Here is a 26,365-nt window from a genome sequence, read left to right on the forward strand (position 1 = left end):
CTCCACGTATAATACATAAGGGGGGGGATATGATCTCCACGTATAATACATAAGGGGGGGATATGATCTCCACGTATAATACATAAGGGGGGATATGATCACCGTGTATAATACATAAGGGGGGATATGATCTCCATGTATAATACATAAGGGGGGGATATGATCTCCACGTATAATACATAAGGGGGGGGGATATGATCTCCATGTATAATACATAAGGGGGGATATGATCTCCATGTATAATACATAAGGGGGGATATGATCTCCATCTATAATACATAAGGGGGATATGATCTCTATGTATAATACATAAGGGGGGGGGATACGATCTCCATGTATAATATATAAAGGGGGATATGATCACCATGTATAATACATAAGGGGGGATATGATCTCCATGTATAATACATAAGGGGGGGATATGATCTCCATGTATAATACATAAAGGGGGATATGATCACCATGTATAATACATAAGGGGGGATATGATCTCCATGTATAACACATAAGGGGGGATATGATCTCCATGTATAATACATAAGGGGGGATATGATCTCCATGTATAATACATAAGGGGGGGATATGATCTCCATGTATAATACATAAGGGGGGGATATGATCTCCGTGTATAATACATAAGGGGGGGATATGATCTCCGTGTATAATACATAGGAGGGGATATGATCTCCGTGTATAATACATAAGGGGGGATATGATCTCCATGTATAATACATAAGAGGGGGATATGATCTCCGTGTATAATACATAAGGAGGGGGATATGATCTCCATGTATAATACATAAGGGGGGATATGATCTCCATGTATAATACATAAGGGGGGATATGATCTCCATGTATAATACATAAGGGGGGATATGATCACCATGTATAATACATAAGGGGGATATGATCTCCATGTATAATACATAAGGGGGGATATGATCTCCATGTATAATACATAAGGGGGATATGATCTCCATGTATAATACATAAGGGGGGATATGATCTCCATGTATAATACATAAGGGGGGGATATGATCACCATGTATAATACATAAGGGGGGGATATGATCACCATGTATAATACATAAGGGGGGGATATGATCTCTGTGTATAATACATAAGGGGGGGATATGATCTCCATGTATAATACATAAGGGGGGATATGATCTCCATGTATAATACATAAGGGGGGGATATGATCTCCATGTATAATACATAAGGGGGGATATGATCTCCATGTATAATACATAAGGGGGGATATGATCTCCATGTATAATACATAAGGGGGGGATATGATCTCCATGTATAATACATAAGGGGGGATATGATCTCCATGTATAATACATAAGGGGGGATATGATCTCCATGTATAATACATAAGGGGGGATATGATCTCCATGTATAATACATAAGGGGAGATATGATCTCCATGTATAATACATAAGGGGGGATATGATCAGCATTCAGGAATGTGGGGGATACATGGGTAGAGATCCTTCCTCTAATGTACAATACTGGACCTCACATCTTAGAGCAGAAACAACTTTAAAAGAAATCAAACTGACCGGCCACCTAATGCGAAGATTAGGAATATTCAGAAGAGAAGATCTCTATTCCTCAATGAAATAAATGTTGGATGGAATCTGAGAGTGTGAGGAGAAATCTCATAAACGAGGTGGTATCAAAAAGTTTCAAAACTTGTTTTGTAACACGCCAACATACGCTGGCACAGGGAGCACCGACGTTCATAAGTCAGTTTGCCAAAAGACAAGATAACGTCCTGTGTACATTGGGATCTGTGGAACTGGTGCTATTCTAACCAAGTGCGTTACCACGTCTGCTATGTCATCATGGACAGCAAGTTAGAACAAAGAGAAAACATGAAATTCTGCATGAAACCGGGCAAATCTGTTACAGAGACGTTTGACATGATTCGGCAAGTTTACGCCCACGCTGCAACAAATCGTTTGAGGTGTTTAGAGTGCCACGCACGCTTCGAGAGCAGAAGAACATCACTGGAAGACGATGAGAGATCAGGAAGACCTTTAACGAGCTCAACCCCTGAAAATGGTGAAATGGGGAAACCATTTGGCAACTTGTGCATGATGATCGTCTGAGAACAATCCACAACACTGCTGCCATTGTTGGTGTCTCATAACAGTCTAGGCCAAGGGTCTCCAAACTATGGCCCTCCAGGTGCTGAGGAACTGCAAGTCCCATGAGGCCTTGCAAGACTCTGACAACCACAGACAAGACTCCCAGAGGCAAAGGCATGATGAGACTTGTAGTACTTCAACAGCTGGAGGGCCATAGTTTGGAGATCCCTGGACTCTAGGTAATCCTCAAATGTGACTTAAACATGCGCCATGTTGCTGCAAAGTGTGTCCCCAGGCTGCAATGATCTCATTTCCGCACCCACCCTACTTGCCAAATTTGGCTCCTGTGGACTTCGCCCTCTTCCCAAAGATAAAGATCCAGCTCAAAGGTCGCCATTTTGACAACATTGATCCAGTGTGAATAGCAGCAGGTGCTTGACATGGTTTGAAAAGGAGACTTTCCAGAAGTGGTGGGAACACTGGGAACGCTGTGTTGCTGTGAAAGGGGACTATTTTGAAGGTGATGGTGTGTAAACGTAGATAAAGTACTTTCTTGTACACAGAGCGAGTCTCCAAACGTTTTGATACCACTTCCTATCTGAACAGATCAAGATGATGATGTGAGAGGTCCCAGCTGATAATTCCACTCATTGTTCACAGAGTCCCTTGGAAGAGTTCTCCCTTAACATCACCTCCTGCAATCACTGTAGTATGCAAAGTGTTGGAGGAACAAAGAGGAAGTTCAGCCGTTCATCGAGTTGAGTAAAGACTGAGCAAGGTTTGGACACAGAAGTGTTTCATGACTTCCACCCCAGTGAATCAGCCAGACACTCTGCATAAAAAACATCCATTTTTAACATTTCTCAGAACTTCATCCTAAAAACAGAACGTTGTCCCCAGGCAGTACACTGCTATATATAGATATATTTGTTTCGTCATGTTTTGTTTCCCCAGAAATTGCACCATCAGCCAACATCTTGAAGGTCTCCTCTCTAAAGGTAAGGTGAATTCCTAGTTTTGCCTTGTGTGTGCGTAATGAAGAGCAACTTGAGTGAAGACCTAGACATGAAGGGTTCAGTCCCGGACTTTATTAGTGATTGGTACAAAGTATACAGCCAGCGTATCTCAGATGGGTTAGGGTTCCTTCCTCAGGACTCTTAGTAATAATACCGGGTGTTGGGTGTGGCACCGGAGCGATCCTGACTCTTTGGGCAAACTCAATCTCTGAAATGTTCCACCAAGTGATTCCATGACAACACCCAGATTCATAACTAAATACCCTGAAGAAAGAGACATTCTTAACCCCCGAAACGTGTTGGATGTATACTTTGAACCAATCACCCATAAAGTCTGGAAGCTAACCTTTCATGGGTAGGACTCAAGCAGCTCCTTATTGCACACACACAAAAGCCTCCACAATGAGAGGCCAGCAGCCTGCCCGGCACCTCCAGAAGTTGAGCACCACAGTCCCCTCACAAGGTGCAACCAACCATCAGAGAGCTCCACAGCTTTATTGTGATGGACATGTAGGTAGATGGTGGGCTGCAGTATATCCACCAACCGGAAGGTGGCACCGTGCTATTTCTTCAGGCTGGCGATAGACCAATAACTAACTTGACCCCTGCTATGGGCCCCAGGCAGCCACCTTGGGGAGGACAGCATATTTTATTGCATGCTTAAATCCTACCAGATTTAGGCGGCCATCTTGACACAGAATTCCTCAGGAGAATCTGCATCATTCGTTGAACCCACAGTCTGCTGGAGTCCTGAATCCTGCCCATAGCTGCCACATTCCCTAAGATTCACTCCATCATTCTGCTCTGCAAAAGGGTTCTAAAATGGCAGTTGAAGGTCCCCCAGATGTAAAGGCAGCCATTAAAACCTGAAAAGGGTTCTAGACCTCTCACACTGCTCAAAACCAGAGAAAAGAAAAAAAAATGGCGTTATATTTTAACATTGACTTATGGCTGAAACATCAGTTTTTATGTGAATGTGCATACTGAGCTCTGCCCACCACGAGCTCCATACTGCCCCTCACAGGTGAGGGTAGAGCAGTGCACAGGAACTTTGACACAAGGCTGCTCCTTAGAAGCAAATGGGGTATCAGCATGAAGCTGGCTGTATGGTGCTCTATAAAATGAACCGAAAGGGCTTCCCAACTGTCACACAGCTGCAGCATTGCCTGGAAATCATTAACTTTTACTGAGCTGGCTGCCTCGGGGCTGCAGTTCTATTTGATTTAAAGTGTATGTCCAGCTGTGACCCAAATTTACCTCCCCCCCTCCTCCTCCTGCTCTTACTCCCTTTGACATCATCATCAGGTTTGTACAATTCTTGAAGGTTGTTTGCCTCAATAGTTGGAGGTAGGATCAGTAGACTCACCATGTGGCAAAGGAATGCCTACGTATGAGGGGGTGGAGCACCTACCTGGGTGCAAGGCGTTTTAGGATTGGGGGCTCTGGTAGGTGTCTGCATCCTGGGCCGGCAGGCAGTGTTGCCATGGCAGTGGCAAGGGGTGCAGCATTTTCTGTGGAAGGGAGCCCAAGCTGACACCATTTTCCTGATTAGTAGATGGTGCGGTAGGGGGGATGGAGGAGGAATTGTGGCATAGTTGAGAGGAACCAAGGCAGGAAGTGGGCCGGGATTGGACGTCTGGGAGGAAGGGGCTGGCCCTGGATTAAAGGGGCAGGGGGTTGAAGCCATTCATTCACTGAGTGAAGCCAATTTCCCAGCCTCCACCCTAATACAGGTGGGCGTCATCCTGATGTAAGGGCCTTTCATACGGGTTGAAGCACCGCACATGGTATATTTGGCACCCTCTTGAGGCTGCAAGTGGGAATGAGCCCTGACATTTTTATTACTGCAGGCACAAAGGGCATTACCCAAAGGCCGTGTCTCCAACCTCCCCACCTAATTACAAGTGGGGGCTGGGGGGTGGATAGATGTGGGCCTCAGTGGATCTAAGAGGGCCCACATCTACCACTTCAGTTACTGGGTTGTGAGCAGGATCTGCCAGAGGCCTTCACAGTGTTACATTTCTGAAAGTTATCAGATAATCTGGCTACTCCACAATCTTGCCATAAAGTTGGTTTGTCATTATTTGAGTTACGACTTTTGGGAAAAGGGTCAGAGTGGACTATCCAGGCTTCCATTTTCAAGCATATCCTTTCCATATGAGCGTCTCTGCTGATCTTACCTCCAATATTTGGAGGGTAATAACCTTCCAGAGCCTCTTATAGCGGATTCACCCACAATATGGTGTAGGATTGTCCAGAACAACCCAACGAGAGCAACTACATTTTAGGAGTCAGTAATATTCTCTGTGAGCTCCATCCCCAGGTTACTCAATCATGACATGGGTGTTCTACAAACTACCAGATGTGAGAGGACCACCCAACATCTCGTTCTTCATATCCACCATATTTGTATTTCATTGCATATAATTACTGTGCCATGCAGGTCCCTCCTTCATGTCCCTCCACATCCCATAAGATGTAAAGAACTGGCCGGGATCACCAACAGACATATCCAAACATACAACTGACCTGGTGTAAAGACTAGAAATGCCGGTGATCCACCAATATATGCATGTCAGTGGTGTAAAATGAATTCTCTCTGTGAATCCATCCTAGAATATAAGCTACAATACAGTCCTGGAGACATCTACTGGGGAGCTTCACACTTCTTGAGACACAAAGCCCTTTCATCAGATGGTGATATGGACTCCTCAGGAAGTAATTCCTCTTCCAACACTGATATCCATATGTTGGTGGATCACCAGCACTTCTTGTTGTGATGGTAGAAGAAGATCCTGTAATGCTGAGTTATGAATATTTCTGTCCTCCTGGTCAACCACTAGGAGGTTTATTGCCAGTGGTGCATGCTGAGAGAGGGGATTTGGGTGTGACCGGGTTCTTCCCTGTGCTCTGCCTGGGTTGATGTGTGATGGATGTACCATCCTCTTAGGCCACACTGGGTGTCTAGCCCTTCTTCACCCAATCCCTACTGCCTTCCGAACAACTGGTTCCAAGCATACATCCCTGAACATATACAATCCTAAACATGACTACCACTTGGTACATCGTCCAGTTGTGTCTTGACACCCAGGGGCTAAAGGGTCTGTATGCATGTGGCCCTAGGCTGACTGCCTAGGGAGGGCCACCATGTGCCTGAGTCCGGAGCCTAGACTCACACCTGTGGAGGTAGATTTTCCTAATCCTGCGAGGGAACACTGTGGAGGGCCTTCAGCTGGAGGTCGGCTTGGAGCTCACAGGGAGTCAGGTGTCTCACCCCAGCACTTTGTACAAGATCTGCTTTACAGCCATTGAATGATCGATGTGTTTTATATCAGCACTGCAGCTGATTGTTCTTGGGGGGGGGTTCAGGTGGGTTTGGAGTTTAGTTGTCCCTGGCCAGCCCACATGGTGGAGGTTCTTGCTTGACCTCCAATGAGGGATCTCGAAGCTCCAAAAACAGAGGAGGATCTATCTGGAGCAGATTTTCTGATATTCACAGTGTGTGGCCCCTGTTATCGGTGCTGGGGGAGGGGTGCTATGTCGGGGTATAATATTCTCCTCAATATCCATGCAAGTTTGTATTATAAGTTGTATGAAGACGTCATACATGCACCAAACTCTGCACCGATCTCTGTACTGTGGTCACCGATCTCTATACTGGTAGGACATGAGGCAAATTGGTTTTCTATGCTTTCGGACTGCGTCAGGCAACACTGCTAAATGCAAATTGAATGAAGGTGGTGTGATCGAGCTCTGAGGGCCTGTCTACACCTTGCAATCGGTTCCAACTTCCCCATTATATCTGCAAATATTTCCTCTTCCAACGCTATGCTGCAGCGTTCATTTTTTCTGTGTTTAGTACATTGGGAGGCCCATAGAAGGTGTCCTGTACTGGGGAGTGAGTACATACAGTGGATTGTAGGGGGTCCTGTACTGGGGAGTGAGTACATACAGTGGATTGCAGGGGGTCCTGTACTGGGGAGTAAGTACATACAGTGGATTGTAGGGGTCCTGTATTGGGGAGTAAGTACATACAGTGGATTGGAGGGGGTCCTGTACTGGGGAGTGAGTACATACAGTGGATTGCAGGGGGTCCTGTACTGGGGAGTGAGTACATACAGTGGATTGGAGGGTGCTCTATACCCAGCAAGTCGTTATACATACTGGTTCCACTGGATTGTAGGGCAGCCGATAGCTGGAGAGTAAGTATATAGACTGGTTCTGGTGGATTGTAGGGTGGTCTACCTGGGGAGTGGTATATAGACTGGTTCTGGTGGATTGTAGGGTGGTCTATACCTGGTGAGTGGTATATAGACTGGTTCCACTGGATTGTAGGGCAGCCGATAGCTGGAGAGTAAGTATATAGACTGGTTCTGGTGGATTGTAGGGTGGTCTATACCTGGGGAGTGGTATATAGACTGGTTCTGGTGGATTGTAGGGTGGTCTATACCTGGGGAGTGGTATATAGACTGGTTCTGGTGGATTGTAGGGTGGTCTATACCTGGGGAGTGGTATATAGACTGGTTCTGGTGGATTGTAGGGTGGTCTACCTGGGGAGTGGTATATAGACTGGTTCTGGTGGATTGTAGGGTGGTCTATACCTGGGGAGTGGTATATAGACTGGTTCTGGTGGATTGTAGGGTGGTCTACCTGGGGAGTGGTATATAGACTGGTTCTGCTGGATTGTAGGGGGTCTATACTCGGGGAGTGGTATATAGACTGGTTCTGGTGGATTGTAGGGGGTCTATACCTGGGGAGTGGGATATAGACTGGTTCTGGTGGATTGTAGGGGGTCTATACCTGGGGAGTGGGATATAGACTGGTTCTGGTGGATTGTAGGGTGGTCTATACCTGGGGAGTGGTATATAGACTGGTTCTGGTGGATTGTAGGGCGGCTGATAGCTGGAGAGTGGTATATAGACTGGTTCTGGTGGATTGTAGGGGGTCTATACTCGGGGAGTGGTATATAGACTGGTTCTGGTGGATTGTAGGGGGTCTATACCTGGGGAGTGGGATATAGACTGATTCTGGTGGATTGTAGGGGGTCTATACCTGGGAAGTAAGTATATAGACTGGTTCTGGTGGATTGTAGGGTGGTCTATACCTGGGGAGTGGTATATAGACTGGTTCTGGTGGACTGTAGGGTGGTCTATACCTGGGGAGTGGTATATAAACTTGTTCTGGTGGAATGTAGGGTGGTCTATACCTGGGGAGTGGTATATAGACTGGTTCTGGTGGACTGTAGGGTGGTCTACCTGGGGAGTGGTATATAGACTGGTTCTGGTGGATTGTAGGGTGTCTATACTCGGGGAGTGGTATATAGACTGGTTCTGGTGGATTGTAGGGGGTCTATACCTGGGGAGTGGGATATAGACTGGTTCTGGTGGATTGTAGGGGGTCTATACCTGGAGAGTAAGTATATAGACTAATTCTGGTGGATTGTAGGGTGGTCTATACCTGGGGAGTGGTATGTAGACTGGTTCTGGTGGACTGTAGGGTGGTCTATACCTGGGGAGTGGTATATAGACTGGTTCTGGTGGATTGTAGGGTGGTCTGTACCTGGGGAGTGGTATATAGACTGGTTCTGGTGGATTGTAGGGTGGTCTATACCTGGGGAGTGGTATATAGACTGGTTCTGGTGGATTGTAGGGTGGTCTATACCTGGGGAGTGGTATATAGACTGGTTCTGGTGGACTGTAGGGTGGTCTATACCTGGGGAGTGGTATATAGACTGGTTCTGGTGGACTGTAGGTGGTCTATACCTGGGGAGTGGTATATAGACTGGTTCTGGTGGATTGTAGGGTGGTCTGTACCTGGGAAGTGGTATATAGACTGGTCCTGGTGGATATTAGGGTGGTCTATACCTGGGGAGTGGTATATAGACTGGTTCTGGTGGACTGTAGGGTGGTCTATACCTGGGGAGTGGTATATAGACTGGTTCTGGTGGATTGTAGGGTGGTCTATACCTGGGGAGTGGTATATAGACTGGTTCTGGTGGATTGTAGGGTGGTCTGTACCTGGGGAGTGGTATATAGACTGGTTCTGGTGGATTGTAGGGTGGTCTATACCTGGGGAGTGGTATATAGACTGGTTCTGGTGGATTGTAGGGTGGTCTATACCTGGGGAGTGGTATATAGACTGGTTCTGGTGGATTGTAGGGTGGTCTATACCTGGGGAGTGGTATATAGACTGGTTCTGGTGGATTGTAGGGTGGTCTGTACCTGGGGAGTGGTATATAGACTGGTTCTGGTGGATTGTAGGGTGGTCTATACCTGGGGAGTGGTATATAGACTGGTTCTGGTGGATTGTAGGGTGGTCTGTACCTGGGGAGTAAGTATATAGACTGGTACTGGTGGACTGTAGGGTGGTCTATACGCAGGAGAAGGGATGGCCAGCCTGGCGGTGGTGATGGGTTCCCCATCTTGACCACATGTCCTGTTCCTCAGGACCCTGGTGTGAAGGGGGTCAGGTGTTTGGAGTGACCCCTGCTGGACCTGACCTGCAAGCACAGAATGCGGACCTTGTAGAACTCGGCTGGGACAGGTACAGTGGGGATGGAAAGTTTGGGCACCCCAGCTAAAAATGTGTATTAATGTGCATAAAGAAGCCAAGGAAAGATGGAAAAATCTCCAAAAGGCATCAAATTACAGATTAGACATTCCTATAATATGTCAACAAAAGTTAGATTTTATTTCCATCATTTACACTTTCAAAATAACAGAAAACAAAAAAATGGCGTCTGCAAAAGTTTGGGCACCCTGCAGAATTTATAGCATGCACTGCCCCCTTTGCCAAGCTGAGACCTGCCAGTGTCATGGATTGTTCTCAATCATCGTCTGGGAAGACCAGGTGATGTCAATCTCAAAGGTTTTAAATGCCCCGACTCATCTGACCTTGCCCCAACAATCAGCACCATGGGTTCTTCTAAGCAGTTGTCTAGAAAACTGAAACTGAAAATAGTTGACGCTCACAAAGCTGGAGAAGGCTATAAGAAGATAGCAAAGCGTTTTCAGATGTCAATATCCTCTGTTCGGAATGTCATTAAGAAATGGCAGTCATCAGGAACAGTGGAAGTTAAAGCAAGATCTGGAAGACCAAGAAAAATATCAGACAGAACAGCTCGCAGGATTGTGAGAAAAACAATTCAAAACCCACGTTTGACTGCACGATCCCTCCAGAAAGATCTGGCAGACACTGGAGTTGTGGTCACTATTCCACTATAAAGAGATACTTGTACAAATATGGGCTTCATGGAAGAGTCATCAGAAGAAAACCTCTTCTACGTCCTCACCACAAAAATCATCGTTTGAACTTTGCAAATGAACATCTAGACAAGCCTGATGCATTTTGGAAACAAGTTCTGTGGACCGATGAGACTAAAATTGAACTTTTTGACCGGAATGAGCAAAGGTACGTTTGGAGAAGAAGGGGCACAGAATTTAATGAAAAGAACCTCTGTCCAACTGTGAAGCATGGGGTTGGATCAACCATGCTTTGGGGTTGTGTTGCAGCCAGTGGCACAGGGAACATCTCACGAGTAGAAGGAAAAATGGATTCAATAAAATTTCAGCAAATTTTGGATGGTAACTTGATGCCATCTGTGAAAAAGCTGAAGTTAAAGAGAGGATGGCTTCTACAAATGGATAATGATCCTAAACACACCTGGAAATCCACGGGGGATTACATCAAGAGGCGTAAACTGAAGGTTTTGCCATGGCCTTCACAATCTCCTGACCTCAACATCATTGAAAATCTATGGATAGACCTTAAAAGAGCCGTGCGTGACAGACAGCCCAGAAATCTCAAAGAACTGGAAGACTTTTGTAAGGAAGAATGGGCAAAGATACCTCAAACAAGAACTGAAAGACTCTTGGCTGGCTACAAAAAGCGTTTACAAGCCGTGATACTTGCCAAAGGGGGCAGTACAAGATATGAACTCTGCAGGGGGCCCAAACTTTTGCAGACGCCATTTTTTTGTTTTCTGTTATTTTGAAAGTGTAAATGATGGAAATAAAATCTAACTTTTGTTGACATATTATAAGAATGTCTAATCTGTAATTTGATGCCTTTTGGAGATTTTTCCATCTTTCCTTGGCTTCTTTATGCACATTAATACACATTTTTAGCTGGGGTGCCCAAACTTTCCATCCCCACTGTAGGTGTGCGGTTCCTGATCAGGTCAGTAGTGAGGTGAGCCGGAGGGAGTTCAGCTTCCTCTCTGAGCCTCTGATGGAGCGACTGAGAACATATCATCATTCATAGGAGGAAGTACTGCGTGGTCAGCGGGGGAGGGGGATAAGAACCGTCTACTGTCACTGACATACTGACACTTCTCCTGAGTCCGGAGGATGAGGATGACCCTACCGAGCTGGATCCTCTTCACCCTGAGTGAGTGTGACCCCCACCATAGAATGGTGGACTCTTGTCCTGGATGCCGGGTGTCATTCTCGGTATCTGTCCTTATTCTGTATGTATGGACTCTGCACAGTCCCACTTCTCCTGTCCCGGATGCCGGGTGTCATTCTCAGTATCTGTCCCTATTCTGTATGTATGGTCTCTGCACAGTCCCACTTCTCCTGTCCTAGATGCCGGGTGTCATTCTCAGTATCTGTCCCTATTCTGTATGTATGGCCTCTGCACAGTCCCACTTCTCCTGTCCCGGATGCCGGGTGTCATTCTCGGTATCTGTCTTTATTCTGTATGTATGGACTCTACACAGTCCCATTTCTCCTGTCCCGGATGCCGGGTGTCATTCTCGGTATCTCCTCTTATTCTGTATGTATGGACTCTGCATAGTCCCACTTCTCCTGTCCCGGATGCCGGGTGTCATTCTCGGTATCTGTCCCCATTCTGTATGTATGGACTCTGCACAGTCCCACTTCTCCTGTCCTGGATGCCGGGTGTCATTCTCGGTATCTGTCCCTATTCTGTATGTATGGACTCTACACAGTCCCATTTCTCCTGTCCTGGATGCCGGGTGTCATTCTCGGTATCTCCTCTTATTCTGTATGTATGGACTCTGCACAGTCCCACTTCTCCTGTCCCGGATGCCGGGTGTCATTCTCGGTATCTGTCTTTATTCTGTATGTATGGACTCTGCACAGTCCCACTTCTCCTGTCCCGGATGCCGGGTGTCATTCTCAGTATTGTCCCTATTCTGTATGTATGGACTCTGCACAGTCCCACTTCTCCTGTCCCGGATGCCGGGTGTCATTCTCAGTATCTGTCCCCATTCTGTATGTATGGACCCTGCACAGTCCCACTTCTCCTGTCCTGGATGCCGGGTGTCATTCTCAGTATCTGTCCCTATTCTGTATGTATGGACTCTGCACAGTCCCACTTCTCCTGTCCCGGATGCCGGGTGTCATTCTCGGTATCTGTCTTTATTCTGTATGTATGGACTCTACACAGTCCCATTTCTCCTGTCCCGGATGCCGGGTGTCATTCTTGGTATCTGTCATTCTGTATGTATGGACTCTGCACAGTCCCACTTCTCCTGTCCCGGATGCCGGGTGTCATTCTCGGTATCTCCTCTTATTCTGTATGTATGGACTCTGCATAGTCCCACTTCTCCTGTCCCGGATGCCAGGTGTCATTCTCGGTATCTGTCCCCATTCTGTATGTATGGACTCTGCAAAGTCCCACTTCTCCTGTCCTGGATGCCGGGTGTCATTCTCGGTATCTGTCCCTATTCTGTATGTATGGACTCTACACAGTCCCATTTCTCCTGTCCTGGATGCCGGGTGTCATTCTCGGTATCTCCTCTTATTCTGTATGTATGGACTCTGCACAGTCCCACTCCTCCTGTCCCGGATGCCGGGTGTCATTCTCAGTCTTTGTATGGTGATCTCCCTGGACTTGGAGGTGTTATTAGTTCTATAACATGAAGTGTAGCCACACCCAGATCTCTGATCAGTTTGGGTTCAGAAGAAGGACAAAATAGATTGGTGGAGGGGAGATGATGGAAGAGATGGGGGAGGGGAGATGATGGAAGGGATGGGGGAGGGGAGATGGTGGAAGGGATGGGGGAGGGGAGATGATGGAAGGGACAGGGGAGGGGAGATGATGGAAGGGACTGCCACCCAAATCCTCCATATTTGAGGGACGGCCCCTGGTTCTATAGAGCCAACTGCCAACTGGGCCCAATTCTGACCTTCACCCAAAACCTCCATATTTGAGGGACGGCCCCTGGTTCCATAGAGCCAACTGCCAACTGGGCCCAATTCTGACCTTCACCCAAAACCTCCATATTTGAGGGACGGCCCCTGGTTCTATCGCACCAACTGCCAACTGGGCCCAATTCTGACCTTCACCCAAAACCTCCATATTTGAGGGACGGCCCCTGGTTCTATAGAGCCAACTGCCAACTGGGCCCAATTCTGACCTTCACCCAAAACCTCCATATTTGAGGGACAGCCCCTGGTTCTATCGCACCAACTGCCAACTGGGCCCAATTCTGACCTTCACCCAAAACCTCCATATTTGAGGGACGGCCCCTGGTTCTATAGAGCCAACTGCCAACTGGGCCCAATTCTGACCTTCACCCAAAACCTCCATATTTGAGGGACGGCCCCTGGTTCCATAGAGCCAACTGCCAACTGGGCCCAATTCTGACCTTCACCCAAAACCTCCATATTTGAGGGACGGCCCCTGGTTCTATAGAGCCAACTGCCAACTGGGCCCAATTCTGACCTTCACCCAAAACCTCCATATTTGAGGGACGGCCCCTGGTTCTATCGCACCAACTGCCAACTGGGCCCAATTCTGACCTTCACCCAAAACCTCCATATTTGAGGGACGGCCCCTGGTTCTATAGAGCCAACTGCCAACTGGGCCCAATTCTGACCTTCACCCAAAACCTCCATATTTGAGGGACGGCCCCTGGTTCCATAGAGCCAACTGCCAACTGGGCCCAATTCTGACCTTCACCCAAAACCTCCATATTTGAGGGACGGCCGCTGGTTCCATAGAGCCAACTGCCAACTGGGCCCAATTCTGACCTTCACCCAAAACCTCCATATTTGAGGGACGGCCCCTGGTTCTATCGCACCAACTGCCAACTGGGCCCAATTCTGACCTTCACCCAAAACCTCCATATTTGAGGGACGGCCCCTGGTTCTATAGAGCCAACTGCCAACTGGGCCCAATTCTGACCTTCACCCAAAACCTCCATATTTGAGGGACAGCCCCTGGTTCTATCGCACCAACTGCCAACTGGGCCCAATTCTGACCTTCACCCAAAACCTCCATATTTGAGGGACGGCCCCTGGTTCTATAGAGCCAACTGCCAACTGGGCCCAATTCTGACCTTCACCCAAAACCTCCATATTTGAGGGACGGCCCCTGGTTCCATAGAGCCAACTGCCAACTGGGCCCAATTCTGACCTTCACCCAAAACCTCCATATTTGAGGGACGGCCCCTGGTTCCATAGAGCCAACTGCCAACTGGGCCCAATTCTGACCTTCACCCAAAACCTCCATATTTGAGGGACGGCCCCTGGTTCCATAGAGCCAACTGCCAACTGGGCCCAATTCTGACCTTCACCCAAAACCTCCATATTTGAGGGACGGCCCCTGGTTCTATAGAGCCAACTGCCAACTGGGCCCAATTCTGACCTTCACCCAAAACCTCCATATTTGAGGGATGGCCCCTGGTTCTATAGTGCCAACTGCCAACTGGGCCCAATTCTGACCTTCACCCAAAACCTCCATATTTGAGGGACGGCCCCTGGTTCTATAGAGCCAACTGCCAACTGGGCCCAATTCTGACCTTCACCCAAAACCTCCATATTTGAGGGACGGCCCCTGGTTCTATAGAGCCAACTGCCAACTGGGCCCAATTCTGACCTTCACCCAAAACCTCCATATTTGAGGGACGGCCCCTGGTTCTATCGCACCAACTGCCAACTGGGCCCAATTCTGACCTTCACCCAAAACCTCCATATTTGAGGGACGGCCCCTGGTTCTATAGAGCCAACTGCCAACTGGGCCCAATTCTGACCTTCACCCAAAACCTCCATATTTGAGGGACGGCCCCTGGTTCCATAGAGCCAACTGCCAACTGGGCCCAATTCTGACCTTCACCCAAAACCTCCATATTTGAGGGACGGCCCCTGGTTCCATAGAGCCAACTGCCAACTGGGCCCAATTCTGACCTTCACCCAAAACCTCCATATTTGAGGGACGGCCCCTGGTTCTATAGAGCCAACTGCCAACTGGGCCCAATTCTGACCTTCACCCAAAACCTCCATATTTGAGGGACGGCCCCTGGTTCTATAGAGCCAACTGCCAACTGGGCCCAATTCTGACCTTCACCCAAAACCTCCATATTTGAGGGATGGCCCCTGGTTCTATAGTGCCAACTGCCAACTGGGCCCAATTCTGACCTTCACCCAAAACCTCCGTATTTGAGGGACGGCCCCTGGTTCTATAGAGCCAACTGCCAACTGGGCCCAATTCTGACCTTCACCCAAAACCTCCATATTTGAGGGACGGCCCCTGGTTCCATAGAGCCAACTGCCAACTGGGCCCAATTCTGACCTTCACCCAAAACCTCCATATTTGAGGGACGGCCCCTGGTTCCATAGAGCCAACTGCCAACTGGGCCCAATTCTGACCTTCACCCAAAACCTCCATATTTGAGGGACGGCCCCTGGTTCTATAGAGCCAACTGCCAACTGGGCCCAATTCTGACCTTCACCCAAAACCTCCATATTTGAGGGACGGCCCCTGGTTCTATAGAGCCAACTGCCAACTGGGCCCAATTCTGACCTTCACCCAAAACCTCCATATTTGAGGGATGGCCCCTGGTTCTATAGTGCCAACTGCCAACTGGGCCCAATTCTGACCTTCACCCAAAACCTCCATATTTGAGGGACGGCCCCTGGTTCTATAGAGCCAACTGCCAACTGGGCCCAATTCTGACCTTCACCCAAAACGTCCATATTTGAGGGACGGCCCCTGGTTCTATAGCGCCAACTGCCAACTGGGCCCAATTCTGACCTTCACCCAAAACGTCCATATTTGAGGGACGGCCCCTGGTTCCATAGAGCCAACTGCCAACTGGGCCCAATTCTGACCTTCACCCAAAACCTCCATATTTGAGGGATGGCCCCTGGTTCTATAGCGCCAACTGGGCCCAATTCTGACCTTCACCCAAAACCTCCATATTTGAGGTGCATCTTTCTGTTGTTTTCATTCCCTCCTCTTCTCCTGGATCCTCATTTGGTGATGAATAGATTCTTGTAGTTGTATTGGGCTGTTGCTCCAACCTTGGTCTGTACTGTCCATGTGTGGTGACCACATCTGCTTCCAGGCAACGTTTTGGTCTTATTGCTGAGAATAAAGAGGAGGAATTGTAAGAAAACAAAACTAGAACCCGGGAACAGACCATCCTGATTCTGTTTCCTCGCTCTGTAGTTTCCATTGTTTTGTGACGTTTTGTAACACAAAATCTATCCAACATTTTTCCAGTTCCTGTTATTTTTGCCTAAAAATAACCTTAGAAAACCTTCACATCAACCGTTAGAGGTCAGCAGAAGGAAAAGGACAAAACACGATATTATCACGATACAAAGTAACAGAAAATACTCGTTTCTTGGGTTTTTACTGACGTTTTGTAAACAAACAGAAGAAATGGATACAAATAGTGACTTTTGCCCATTTGGGTTCCTACTTGTATCACTGGCTCTATGAAGCAGAAATGGCACCATCTTATGCCCCCCCCCCCCGCAAAAACAATTATTAAAATGAAAAAAAGCCATGGGGGGTGGAGTTAGCTAATATTCCTACTTTCTCCCGCGGTGCCTCCTTAAGGATGATGTCACTATCCTCCCCACCAAGGTCCGAGCACCTGAAATCTCATCAAAAGACGCTTCTAGGCTGTACGGGATCATCCTCTCCCAAGGTTCCTGGTACGCAGCAATGCCCGGGATCTTGTTCTCCCGAGGTTCCTGGTACGCAGCAATGCCCGGGATCTTGTTCTCCCGAGGTTCCTGGTACTCTGCAATGCCCGGGATCTTGTTCTCCCGAGGTTCCTGGTACTCTGCAATGCCCGGGATCTTGTTCTCCCGAGGTTCCTGGTACGCAGCAATGCCCGGGATCTTGTTCTCCCGAGGTTCCTGGTACGCAGCAATGCCCGGGATCTTGTTCTCCCAGATTTCTGGTACGCAGCAACGCCCGGGATCTTGTTCTCCAGAGGTTCCTGGTACTCTGCAATGCCCGGGATCTTGCTCTCCCGAGGTTCCTGGTACTCAGCAATGCCCGGGATCTTGTTCTCCCAAGGTTCCTGGTACTCAGCATTGCCTAGGATCTTGTTCTCCCGAGGTTTCTGGTACTCAGCAATGTCCTGGTTTTTGTTCTCCCGAGGTTCCTGGTACTCAGCAATGTCCTGGATTTTGTTCTCCCGAGGTTCCTGGTACTCAGCAATGTCCTGGATTTTGTTCTCCCGAGGTTCCTGGTACGCAGCAATGCCCGGGATCTTGTTCTCCCAGATTTCTGGTACGCAGCAATGCCCTGGATTTTGTTCTTCCGAGGTTCCTGGTACTCAGCAATGCCCGGGATCTTGTTCTCCTGAGGTTCCTGGTACTCAGCAATGCCCGGGATCTTGTTCTCCTGAGGTTCCTGGTACTCAGCAATGCCCGGGATCTTGTTCTCCCAAGGTTCCTGGTACTCAGCAATGCCCGGGATTTTGTTTTCTCGAGGTTCCTGGTACGCAGCAATGCCCAAGATATTCTTCTCCCGAGGTTTCTGGTATGCGGTAATGCCCGGAATCTTCTTCTTCCGAGGTTTCTGGTATGCAGCAATGCCCGGGATCTTCTTCTCCCAAGGTTTCTGGTACGCAGCAATGCCCCAGATCTTCTTTTCCCAAGGTTTCTGGTACGCAGCAATGCCCCAGATCTTCTTTTCCCAAGGTTTCTGGTACGCAGCAATGCCCGGGATCTTCTTTTCCCAAGGTTTCTGGTACGCAGCAATGCCCGGGATCCTCTTTTCCCAAGGTTACTGGTACGCAGCAATGCCTGGGATCTTCTTTTCCCAAGGTTACTAGTACGCAGCAATGCCCGGGATCTTCTTTTCCCAAGGTTTCTGGTACGCAGCAATGCCCGGGATCTTCTTTTCCCAAGGTTTCTGGTACGCAGCAATGCCCGGGATCTTCTTTTCCCAAGATTTCTGGTACGCAGCAATGCCCGGGATCTTCTTTTCCCAAGGTTTCTGGTACGCAGCAATGCCCGGGATCCTCTTTTCCCAAGGTTACTGGTACGCAGCAATGCCCAGGATCTTCTTTTCCCAAGGTTTCTGGTACGCAGCAATGCCTGGGATCTTCTTTTCCCAAGGTTACTAGTACGCAGCAATGCCCGGGATCTTCTTTTCCCAAGGTTTCTGGTACGCAGCAATGCCCGGGATCTTCTTTTCCCAAGGTTTCTGGTACGCAGCAATGCCCGGGATCTTCTTTTCCCAAGATTTCTGGTACGCAGCAATGCCCGGGATCTTCTTTTCCCAAGGTTTCTGGTACGCAGCAATGCCTGGGATCTTCTTTTCCCAAGGTTACTAGTACGCAGCAATGCCCCGGATCTTCTTTTCCCAAGGTTTCTGGTATGCAGCAATGCCCGGGATCTTCTTTTCCCAAGGTTTCTAGTACGCAGCAATGCCCAGGATCTTCTTTTTCCAAGGTTACTGGTACGCAGCAATGCCCAGGATCTTCTTTTCCCAAGGTTTCTGGTACGCAGCAATGCCCGGGATCTTCTTTTCCCAAGGTTACTAGTACGCAGCAATGCCCAGGATCTTCTTTTTCCAAGGTTTCTGGTACACAGCAATGCCCGGGATCTTCTTTTCCCAAGGTTTCTAGTACGCAGCAATGCCCGGGATCTTCTTTTCCCAAGGTTACTAGTACGCAGCAATGCCCGGGATCTTCTTTTTCCAAGGTTTCTGGTACACAGCAATGCCCAGGATCTTCTTTTCCCAAGGTTACTAGTACGCAGCAATGCCCGGGATCTTCTTTTCCCAAGGTTTCTGGTACGCAGCAATGCCCCGGATCTTCTTTTTCCAAGGTTTCTGGTACGCAGCAATGCCCGGGATCTTCTTTTCCCAAGGTTTCTGGTACGCAGCAATGCCCGGGATCTTCTTTTCCCAAGGTTTCTGGTACGCAGCAATGCCCGGGATCTTCTTTTCCCAAGGTTTCTGGTACGCAGCAATACCCGGGATCTTCTTTTCCCAAGGTTTCTGGTACGCAGCAATGCCCCGGATCTTCTTTTCCCAAGGTTTCTGGTACGCAGCAATACCCGGGATCTTCTTTTCCCAAGGTTTCTGGTACGCAGCAATACCCGGGATCTTCTTTTCCCAAGGTTTCTGGTACGCAGCAATGCCCCGGATCTTCTTTTCCCGAGGTTTCTGGTACGCAGCAATGCCCGGGATCTTCTTTTCCCGAGGTTTCTGGTACGCAGCAATGCCCGGGATCTTCTTTTCCCGAGGTTTCTGGTACGCAGCAATGCCCGGGATCTTCTTTTCCCGAGGTTTCTGGTACGCAGCAATGCCCGGGATCTTCTTTTCCCAAGGTTTCTGGTACGCAGCAATGCCCGGGATCTTCTTTTCCCAAGGTTTCTGGTACGCAGCAATGCCCCGGATCTTCTTTTCCCAAGGTTTCTGGTACGCAGCAATACCCGGGATCTTCTTTTCCCAAGGTTTCTGGTACGCCGCAATGCCCCGGATCTTCTTTTCCCGAGGTTTCTGGTACGCAGCAATGCCCGGGATCTTCTTTTCCCGAGGTTTCTGGTACGCAGCAATGCCCGGGATCTTCTTTTCCCGAGGTTTCTGGTACGCAGCAATGCCCGGGATCTTCTTTTCCCAAGGTTTCCCAGCAATGGGAGAAGATAATAAACGCATAACGCCTTAATAAACACATTAGAGCAGAGTCCTCAGCATGATGTTGGTTTGCTGATTATATCAACATCTTCTTAGAGTCTCTGAGACTAAGAAGGAATGGGGGTTGACGCAGGCAATGCTGGTTTGGGCACAGGACCCCAAATCTGTATTCAGGTCCTTCAGTTCTCTGTGTGTTTTGGGGAGACATGGACTTGAATCCAAAGTAAAACTACTTCAAAGGTTCCCCCCAGGAACATACCAGGTGATGCCAGGACCATGGTCAGTAGGCAAGAGGCTAGCCTGCAGTCCCCTCCAAAAGCCCTGTCCTGGTTGGATCTGTCACACCCACCATATAACCCCACCTTGTGACCCTACCAAATGACCCTGACATGCAAAAGACTTCTAGCCTGTAAACAGGTTCATTTAGCTAGTCTGCCACTAGGAGTCTCTGTCCCAACATAGCGTGTGGAGAGTAGTGTAATCAGGTGCTAGGTCCCTTTTAACTAGGTCTCTCCTGTATTGATATCATGGGAGTCAGTGCCCATATATAAGCTAGGTTGGGAGGAGCCTAGTGCAGTTGGGGCGGGGCAGCAAGATACCCTACCAGCATGCAGATGTAGTCAGCTAAAGTAGAGGCCTGGACAGGGCTAGAAGGTAGGATGAAATAGTTCTGTACCCAGAAGAGATAGCTTTAGTCTTCCTGACTCTTATGGTTGGTGGAGGCTAGAGCAGGTTGTGAAGGCCTTTTAGGCTAGTCCAAGTCTTCTCTGCAGTGAGTTCTATCCCCCTGAAGGACCTGGGAGAAGTGTACTGAGGCTAAGGGTGTAGCTGCAGTGATCCTGTGTTTGGAACAAAAAGTAGGGAGTTGTGAGCTGGATACTAAGAGCCTCTGGCTAGTCAGAGTCCTCTGAGCGAGTCCTAATGACTCTAGGAAGGAGATAGACTGCGTAAAAGGAAGACAGCTTAAGGCTGAAGTGTTGTATGATGCTTTCACTTGTGACAGCTGCAGATCATCCACCTTATGTGATTGACAAAGTACTGTAAAGTGACCCTAGATCACATGTCTGTGTGATGTGACTTGTACTGCCATCTTCTGGAGAAACATCACTAAAGTGTGGAAACTTTACTACTTGTGTGGACTTTCCGTTCATTGTGAATATAAAGGCTAAAGGATGTCATGGAAGTGGGGTGGGATGGAGTGGGGCACAATATGGAGGCAGTAGAGGGCTTCAAGCAGGTGGGTTGTTGCCCCAACACATAGCCCAATGATGTGATCCCATCATATAACCCCACCATGTGACCACCATGCCATGCACATTACATCTAGCCCCATCATGTGACCCTTATTATTGTGTTTCTTGTATTTTAGATGTTTTTGTTTCTATTTCTGGACAAGGTCAGAAAGAAAACTAAATTGGGCAGCACTTTCTTAAATTTTCTATACAGTTTGATGTTTTCTTTTTCCTGTAGTGCTTTCCTCTACTGGGGCCTTCTTTATGGACACAAAGAATCCAGTCGTCTTCCAGAATGAGGATCGGAGCTTTGGACATCAGGTGGCACAGTTGGATAGATGGTGAGAGAGGGATCTGTCCACTTTTCTGTAGGGTGGACCCCATTGAGTTCCTAGGACACCCAGAAACAGCAGATGCTTTGGAGGGTGGGATACCTAAAGGTTGCAGAGTCTTTGAGAACTCCAGGAGGCCAACTGGTGTTAAGAGGCCCTTAACACCGGAGTGAGGATCTGTACCCTCTTTGCCCCTTGCTTCTGTATATAGGCCTATGTTTGCCAATGTTTTGGTTGGAGTTTCCTATATGACACATGTTAGTGCAGATCCAAAGATTGGTGAACCAAAATGTGCCCCCAGGAAGCGCCACATTGCATAATTTACAGAGAGCTGCTGGCAGCTCTACACAATGTTTAGGCCTGAAGACCCTGGATGGCCCTGTAAGGTCACCTAAATAGACTGATTGGTCACTGTAATGGAGGAAAGGCAGGACAGAACACACAGAGTGGATGGCAGACGCTCAAAGCTTTATTGAGACAAACAGACGGCAGTCCTTCAATATGTTGGGTGGCAGAGAGGGTGGATTTGCCACTAAAGGGTAACGAGAGGCCCCACCCACTTATAGTCCACTAGGAGAGCCAAGGGGGTGTCCCTGTAACAGGGGTAGTCCGACACAGGAGGGGGGTGTGAGGGGCCACCACCACAACAGTTCAGGTAACACAGTGGTGAAGCAGGTACTCATGGATCCAACAGGGTTCCTGGTCTCCCAGGGGTAGGAGCAGAACGCAGGTACCTGTGGAGTCCGGACCAGGTGGGTGGCCCCTGGCTCTGGCAGATGGGCTGTGGTAGTCTCTCCCCCTTCTGTGGGGTCTCTCGCAATTGCAGGCAAGCTTTCTCTGGCTGCCTCTTTCCTCCTGTGGGGTCTCTGTGAGGCTGGGGTTAGGCTTGCAGAGTCTAGTCAGAAAGGTCTCGCCGGAGCTTGAGATCCTTTGATGACTGCACACCAGAATGAAAACGGAGCGCCTAGCATCAGCCTCTTAAACTGCTGCAGGACGCTCCCTGGTCGCCTTGGCAACCGGGAGGGGGGAAGGAAATACTAGACCCCAGGGAGAATCAGGCTGGTTACAGGGACATCCTGGGGGGCAGGGATGATGTCTGCATAGATGAAAAGCAAGTTGGGAGGTGTGCAGAGAGCTCCCAGCCAGCTGGCCGGGAGGGAGGGGGGCCCAGAGTATTTTTATTAGGCCATTGAATTAGGCCATTTGGCCTAGTCACACAGGGGACAATTGGAACAATACAGAGCAGGACTCTGAGGGCATGTGATACAAGGCATTAATAAGGGGATTAATAATTGGCAGGCTCCCATACCGTGACAGTCACACATTGGGCACACCTGCCATCTCCAGTCTAACGCATGACTCAGAGCAGTGAATGTCATTTTACATGCCTGTGTTTTATGTGATTGCAGGGTGATAGCCAGCGCTCCACTCCAACAGGCCGCCATTAATAAAACTGGAAAGTTATATCGCTGTAACCCCAAGGACAGCAAGTGTGAGGAGATCCCAGTCACCACTGGTAATTCTTTATTCTTAATCCTGTATAAATGTTATGAGAGTTCTGAAGATCTGAATGCTTCCAGCAGACGGGAGGCAATTCTATGGGACAAAGATATAGAAAGAAGAACCTGGAGACCCAGATATGTGCTGCATGAGATTAGCTTAGACAAGTCAATGTGATTAGAGATGTTTATCAAACTCAGCATGAATGTCCGTGCATTGCCATCGTTCTCTAAAGGGGATCTGGTGGCACATGCTCAACAAATCCATTGTTTGTCATCAACTCAACTACCTCTTGGAAGCTCATAAATGATGTTACTTCCCCCTCCAGCAGTCAGCTGTAACATTAAATAATTGTCTGTGAAGGTTCTCATTCACCCAGGTCATGGTTCAGCGAGTAGAAATTAGTCATTTTGAGCTGGACTTCTTCTTAAATGTTGGACATGTTCCATGGCTGATCCACATGGCTTCTTTGGTTCTAATGGGGGCAGGGAGGTGACCTCTCTGCTTGGTGATGCCAATATTAAAGAACCACCAAGGAGGGATCCGCACTAACTGTTCTAAGGCAAAGGTGATAGACTGTCTATATTGGGTATAAGAGGTAAACACCATTGTTTGGACCTGGTGCCACTGTCTCTGTCCTAAAGAAGATACACCATATCTGTATGGACGCCCTAAGATTCACAAGGAAGGCCACCCTTCTAGGGTTGAATGTCAGCAGCATCAACTCTGTCACTGGTAACATTGCTAAGTATCTGGCTACAGTTCTATCTCCCTTAGTTGGCAACAAGCCACACCATATTCAGAACAAAAGGATTTGTCAACAAGGTCCCTGGATTGAAGATAGAGGCAGAAGACACAATGGTGCCCCATGATGTCACATCCAGGGGCGGACTGACCATTTCGAAACTCAGGCACTGCCCGAGGGCCCAGGGTCAGTAGGGGGCCCCATGAGATGCCCCTGGTATCTTTTTCATAGGCTTTTTTGAGTTTGGGCAAGGACACAGGGGCCCCATGATCCCCTACTGCCCGGGGGGCCCCATGAGTTGTCAGTCCGCCCCTGGTCACATCTCTTTTCAATTGTACACCAACTTCAGAAGGTTGTGAAAATGTATGGAAACATTGGAAACAAGACAATATCTTTGACAGCCAAACAGAACTCAAAATCAAGTATAATCATTGCTGGACCTTTGTCTCAACACCACCAGTTACGAGTCCAATGATGGCTTCTACAGTCAGAGACCTGGGATCACCTGGTGTAGGATCCCCTGTATCTCCCATTGTAGCCAGCCTCTACATGGAAGAGGTGGAGATGAGAGCATTTATCTCATTTAGAGGATCATCACCACATCATTGAGTCAGATGTCATGGACTGTAAGTGGCCATAAGGTGGTTCATCAAGCTTTCCCCTGTTTTATTTTGTCTGAGTATAGATCCGTGTGTCCCAAGCATGGTTACATTCACTTACTGTTCACTGACTCACTACCTCTGATGGAAGTCTGAAGTATCTGACACCCGCTGGAACACAAAGGAGTGATTCTGAAACATTGAGATGAGATGGTAACAACCAACACCAAGTCTAAAGACAAAGAACAAGGAAGTCAAAGGAGAGTTTTGAAAGTTTGTTGTTATACGGGCCATGCTTTCATTAAGAATCCACAAGGTCAAGCAAAAACAGGGACCATCGAACAGAGGTAAGAAGCAGAACATGCAGAGTAAGATGGTCATCAGGGGCGTAACTACAGGGGTTGCAATTTAGGTACTAATCACTGACTCTGTTCATTCAGAACTGAAGCATGTAAACTGTGTTTACTATGCTTCAGTTTGTGAATGAACAGGAAGCCTCTGTACAGAGATATTTCTGTCCATTTATCCTGTACTGCTGAGGATACAGAGATGGAGATTGATAGCTGTGTCCTCAATCTCCTGTCTCTGTCTCAAAGGTGGAACATCAGAGATCTGTTTAGACCCCTGATATCTCACCAAAGCCCCCCAACGGAGCTCCCAAAACATTTTTTTCTAAACAACAAAAAAAAACATTAAAAAAAAACCTAAATATAATGAAAAGATAAAAAATTAAATTTCAAAAATAAAAAAACTACTGACACCAGTAGTGGGAACTACAAGGGTTGCAAAGGTTGCACTTGTGACTGGGCCCTCGCTCTCCACCACCATGTGAACATGTGAAAGTATCCCGCTGCAGGACCATAATAAAGGGCCCCGTGACAGGAGTAAAGGGCCCCAGGATCAGTGGAAAGAGCCCTAGGCCTGGATGGAAGGGCTCTAGGTGTTAGTCATGGGAGCCCTTCATGGTTTCTTACACCATGGCCCTGAAGGTTCTAGTTACGCCCCTGATGGTCATCCTGTATGTGCTGTATATGGCTGGAGTGTCAAAAAGTCTGAAGGATCTTTAACAATCATCACATTCCTGTGTCTCTCAAGCCCAAAAATACACTGAGACCAAAGCTTGGACATTCAGAAGACCCAAAACTCAAACGTAAGGGAGGCAACATGGACTATATGGCCCAGCGTAATGAGAAATGTAAAGACCTGTACATTGGGGAAGCAAAACTACCTCTCAGCAAAAGAATGAACCAAAATAGAGGACAATCTCTGCAGATCAAGACTCAGCAGTCTTCCTATAGCATAACCAAAAACGGACAATCTCTCGAGGACAGTGAGAGGCAGATGATTGGACAGGGAGTACAAGTTGTTTGCAAGAGCCAAGAGAAGTCAGCTGCATGTCAAGTTCCATTTGAGGTAGCTGTCCCCATGGGCCTCATTGACAGTGAGGTCCTACTCACCTATAATGAAGTTTTAACATCCTTATCCTGGAAAAGTAGACAATTCTCCCTTGTAGCCATGAAGCTTGAATAATTCCCACCTGCCCTAGATTTCATGGAACCATGGCAATGGGATTATAAAATGAGCCTACCCTCCCATCCTGTTCTTGGACAATCAGCATCTGACACATTTCATGGTGATTGGATGAAGATGACTGAGTTACCCATCTGAATATATTCCCAGGTATGTTCCTGACACTCAGTAATACCAAGGATGCTGGATAAGCAGTGAATCATCTTCAACATTACAGAACACGATCGGTTGAATGTGATCTATTATTACTAAGCTCTGCTAGATAGTTCTACCGAAGGTCCCTCACAGGTTTCGGAAATGTCCCTGGTGCCCCAATAGTTTATACTGACAGCAGCCTTGTGTTAATCTAAAGGGAAATTCTCAGATTGTGCTGACAATAAAGAAAAGGTAGGAGGAAACTGTTATTTTTGGTAGAATATATTGCACAAAATGAAAGCTGGAAGGTGGAAGTTCAG

At 48.0% G+C, this 26,365-nt stretch overlaps 1 protein-coding gene across 1 annotated transcript in view; it reads left to right on the top strand.

The window, feature by feature from the left end:
* Positions 1–11,407: 11,407 nt before the first annotated feature.
* LOC149437732 (integrin alpha-M-like) overlaps positions 11,408–26,365 on the top strand; it is a 61,258-nt gene continuing 46,300 nt past the window's right edge. Inside the window, exons 1-3 of the mRNA XM_089660674.1 lie at positions 11,408–11,503; positions 21,443–21,545; positions 22,946–23,052. Coding sequence (XP_089516800.1) covers positions 11,464–11,503; positions 21,443–21,545; positions 22,946–23,052 — 250 coding nt within the window. The 5' untranslated portion in view covers positions 11,408–11,463. The remainder of the gene's footprint in view (positions 11,504–21,442; positions 21,546–22,945; positions 23,053–26,365) is intronic.

Source organism: Staurois parvus, unplaced genomic scaffold, assembly GCF_062004578.1.
Source record: "Staurois parvus isolate SC_StPar_1 unplaced genomic scaffold, SC_StPar_1.0 ptg001262l, whole genome shotgun sequence".
Lineage (NCBI taxonomy): Eukaryota > Metazoa > Chordata > Amphibia > Anura > Ranidae > Staurois > Staurois parvus.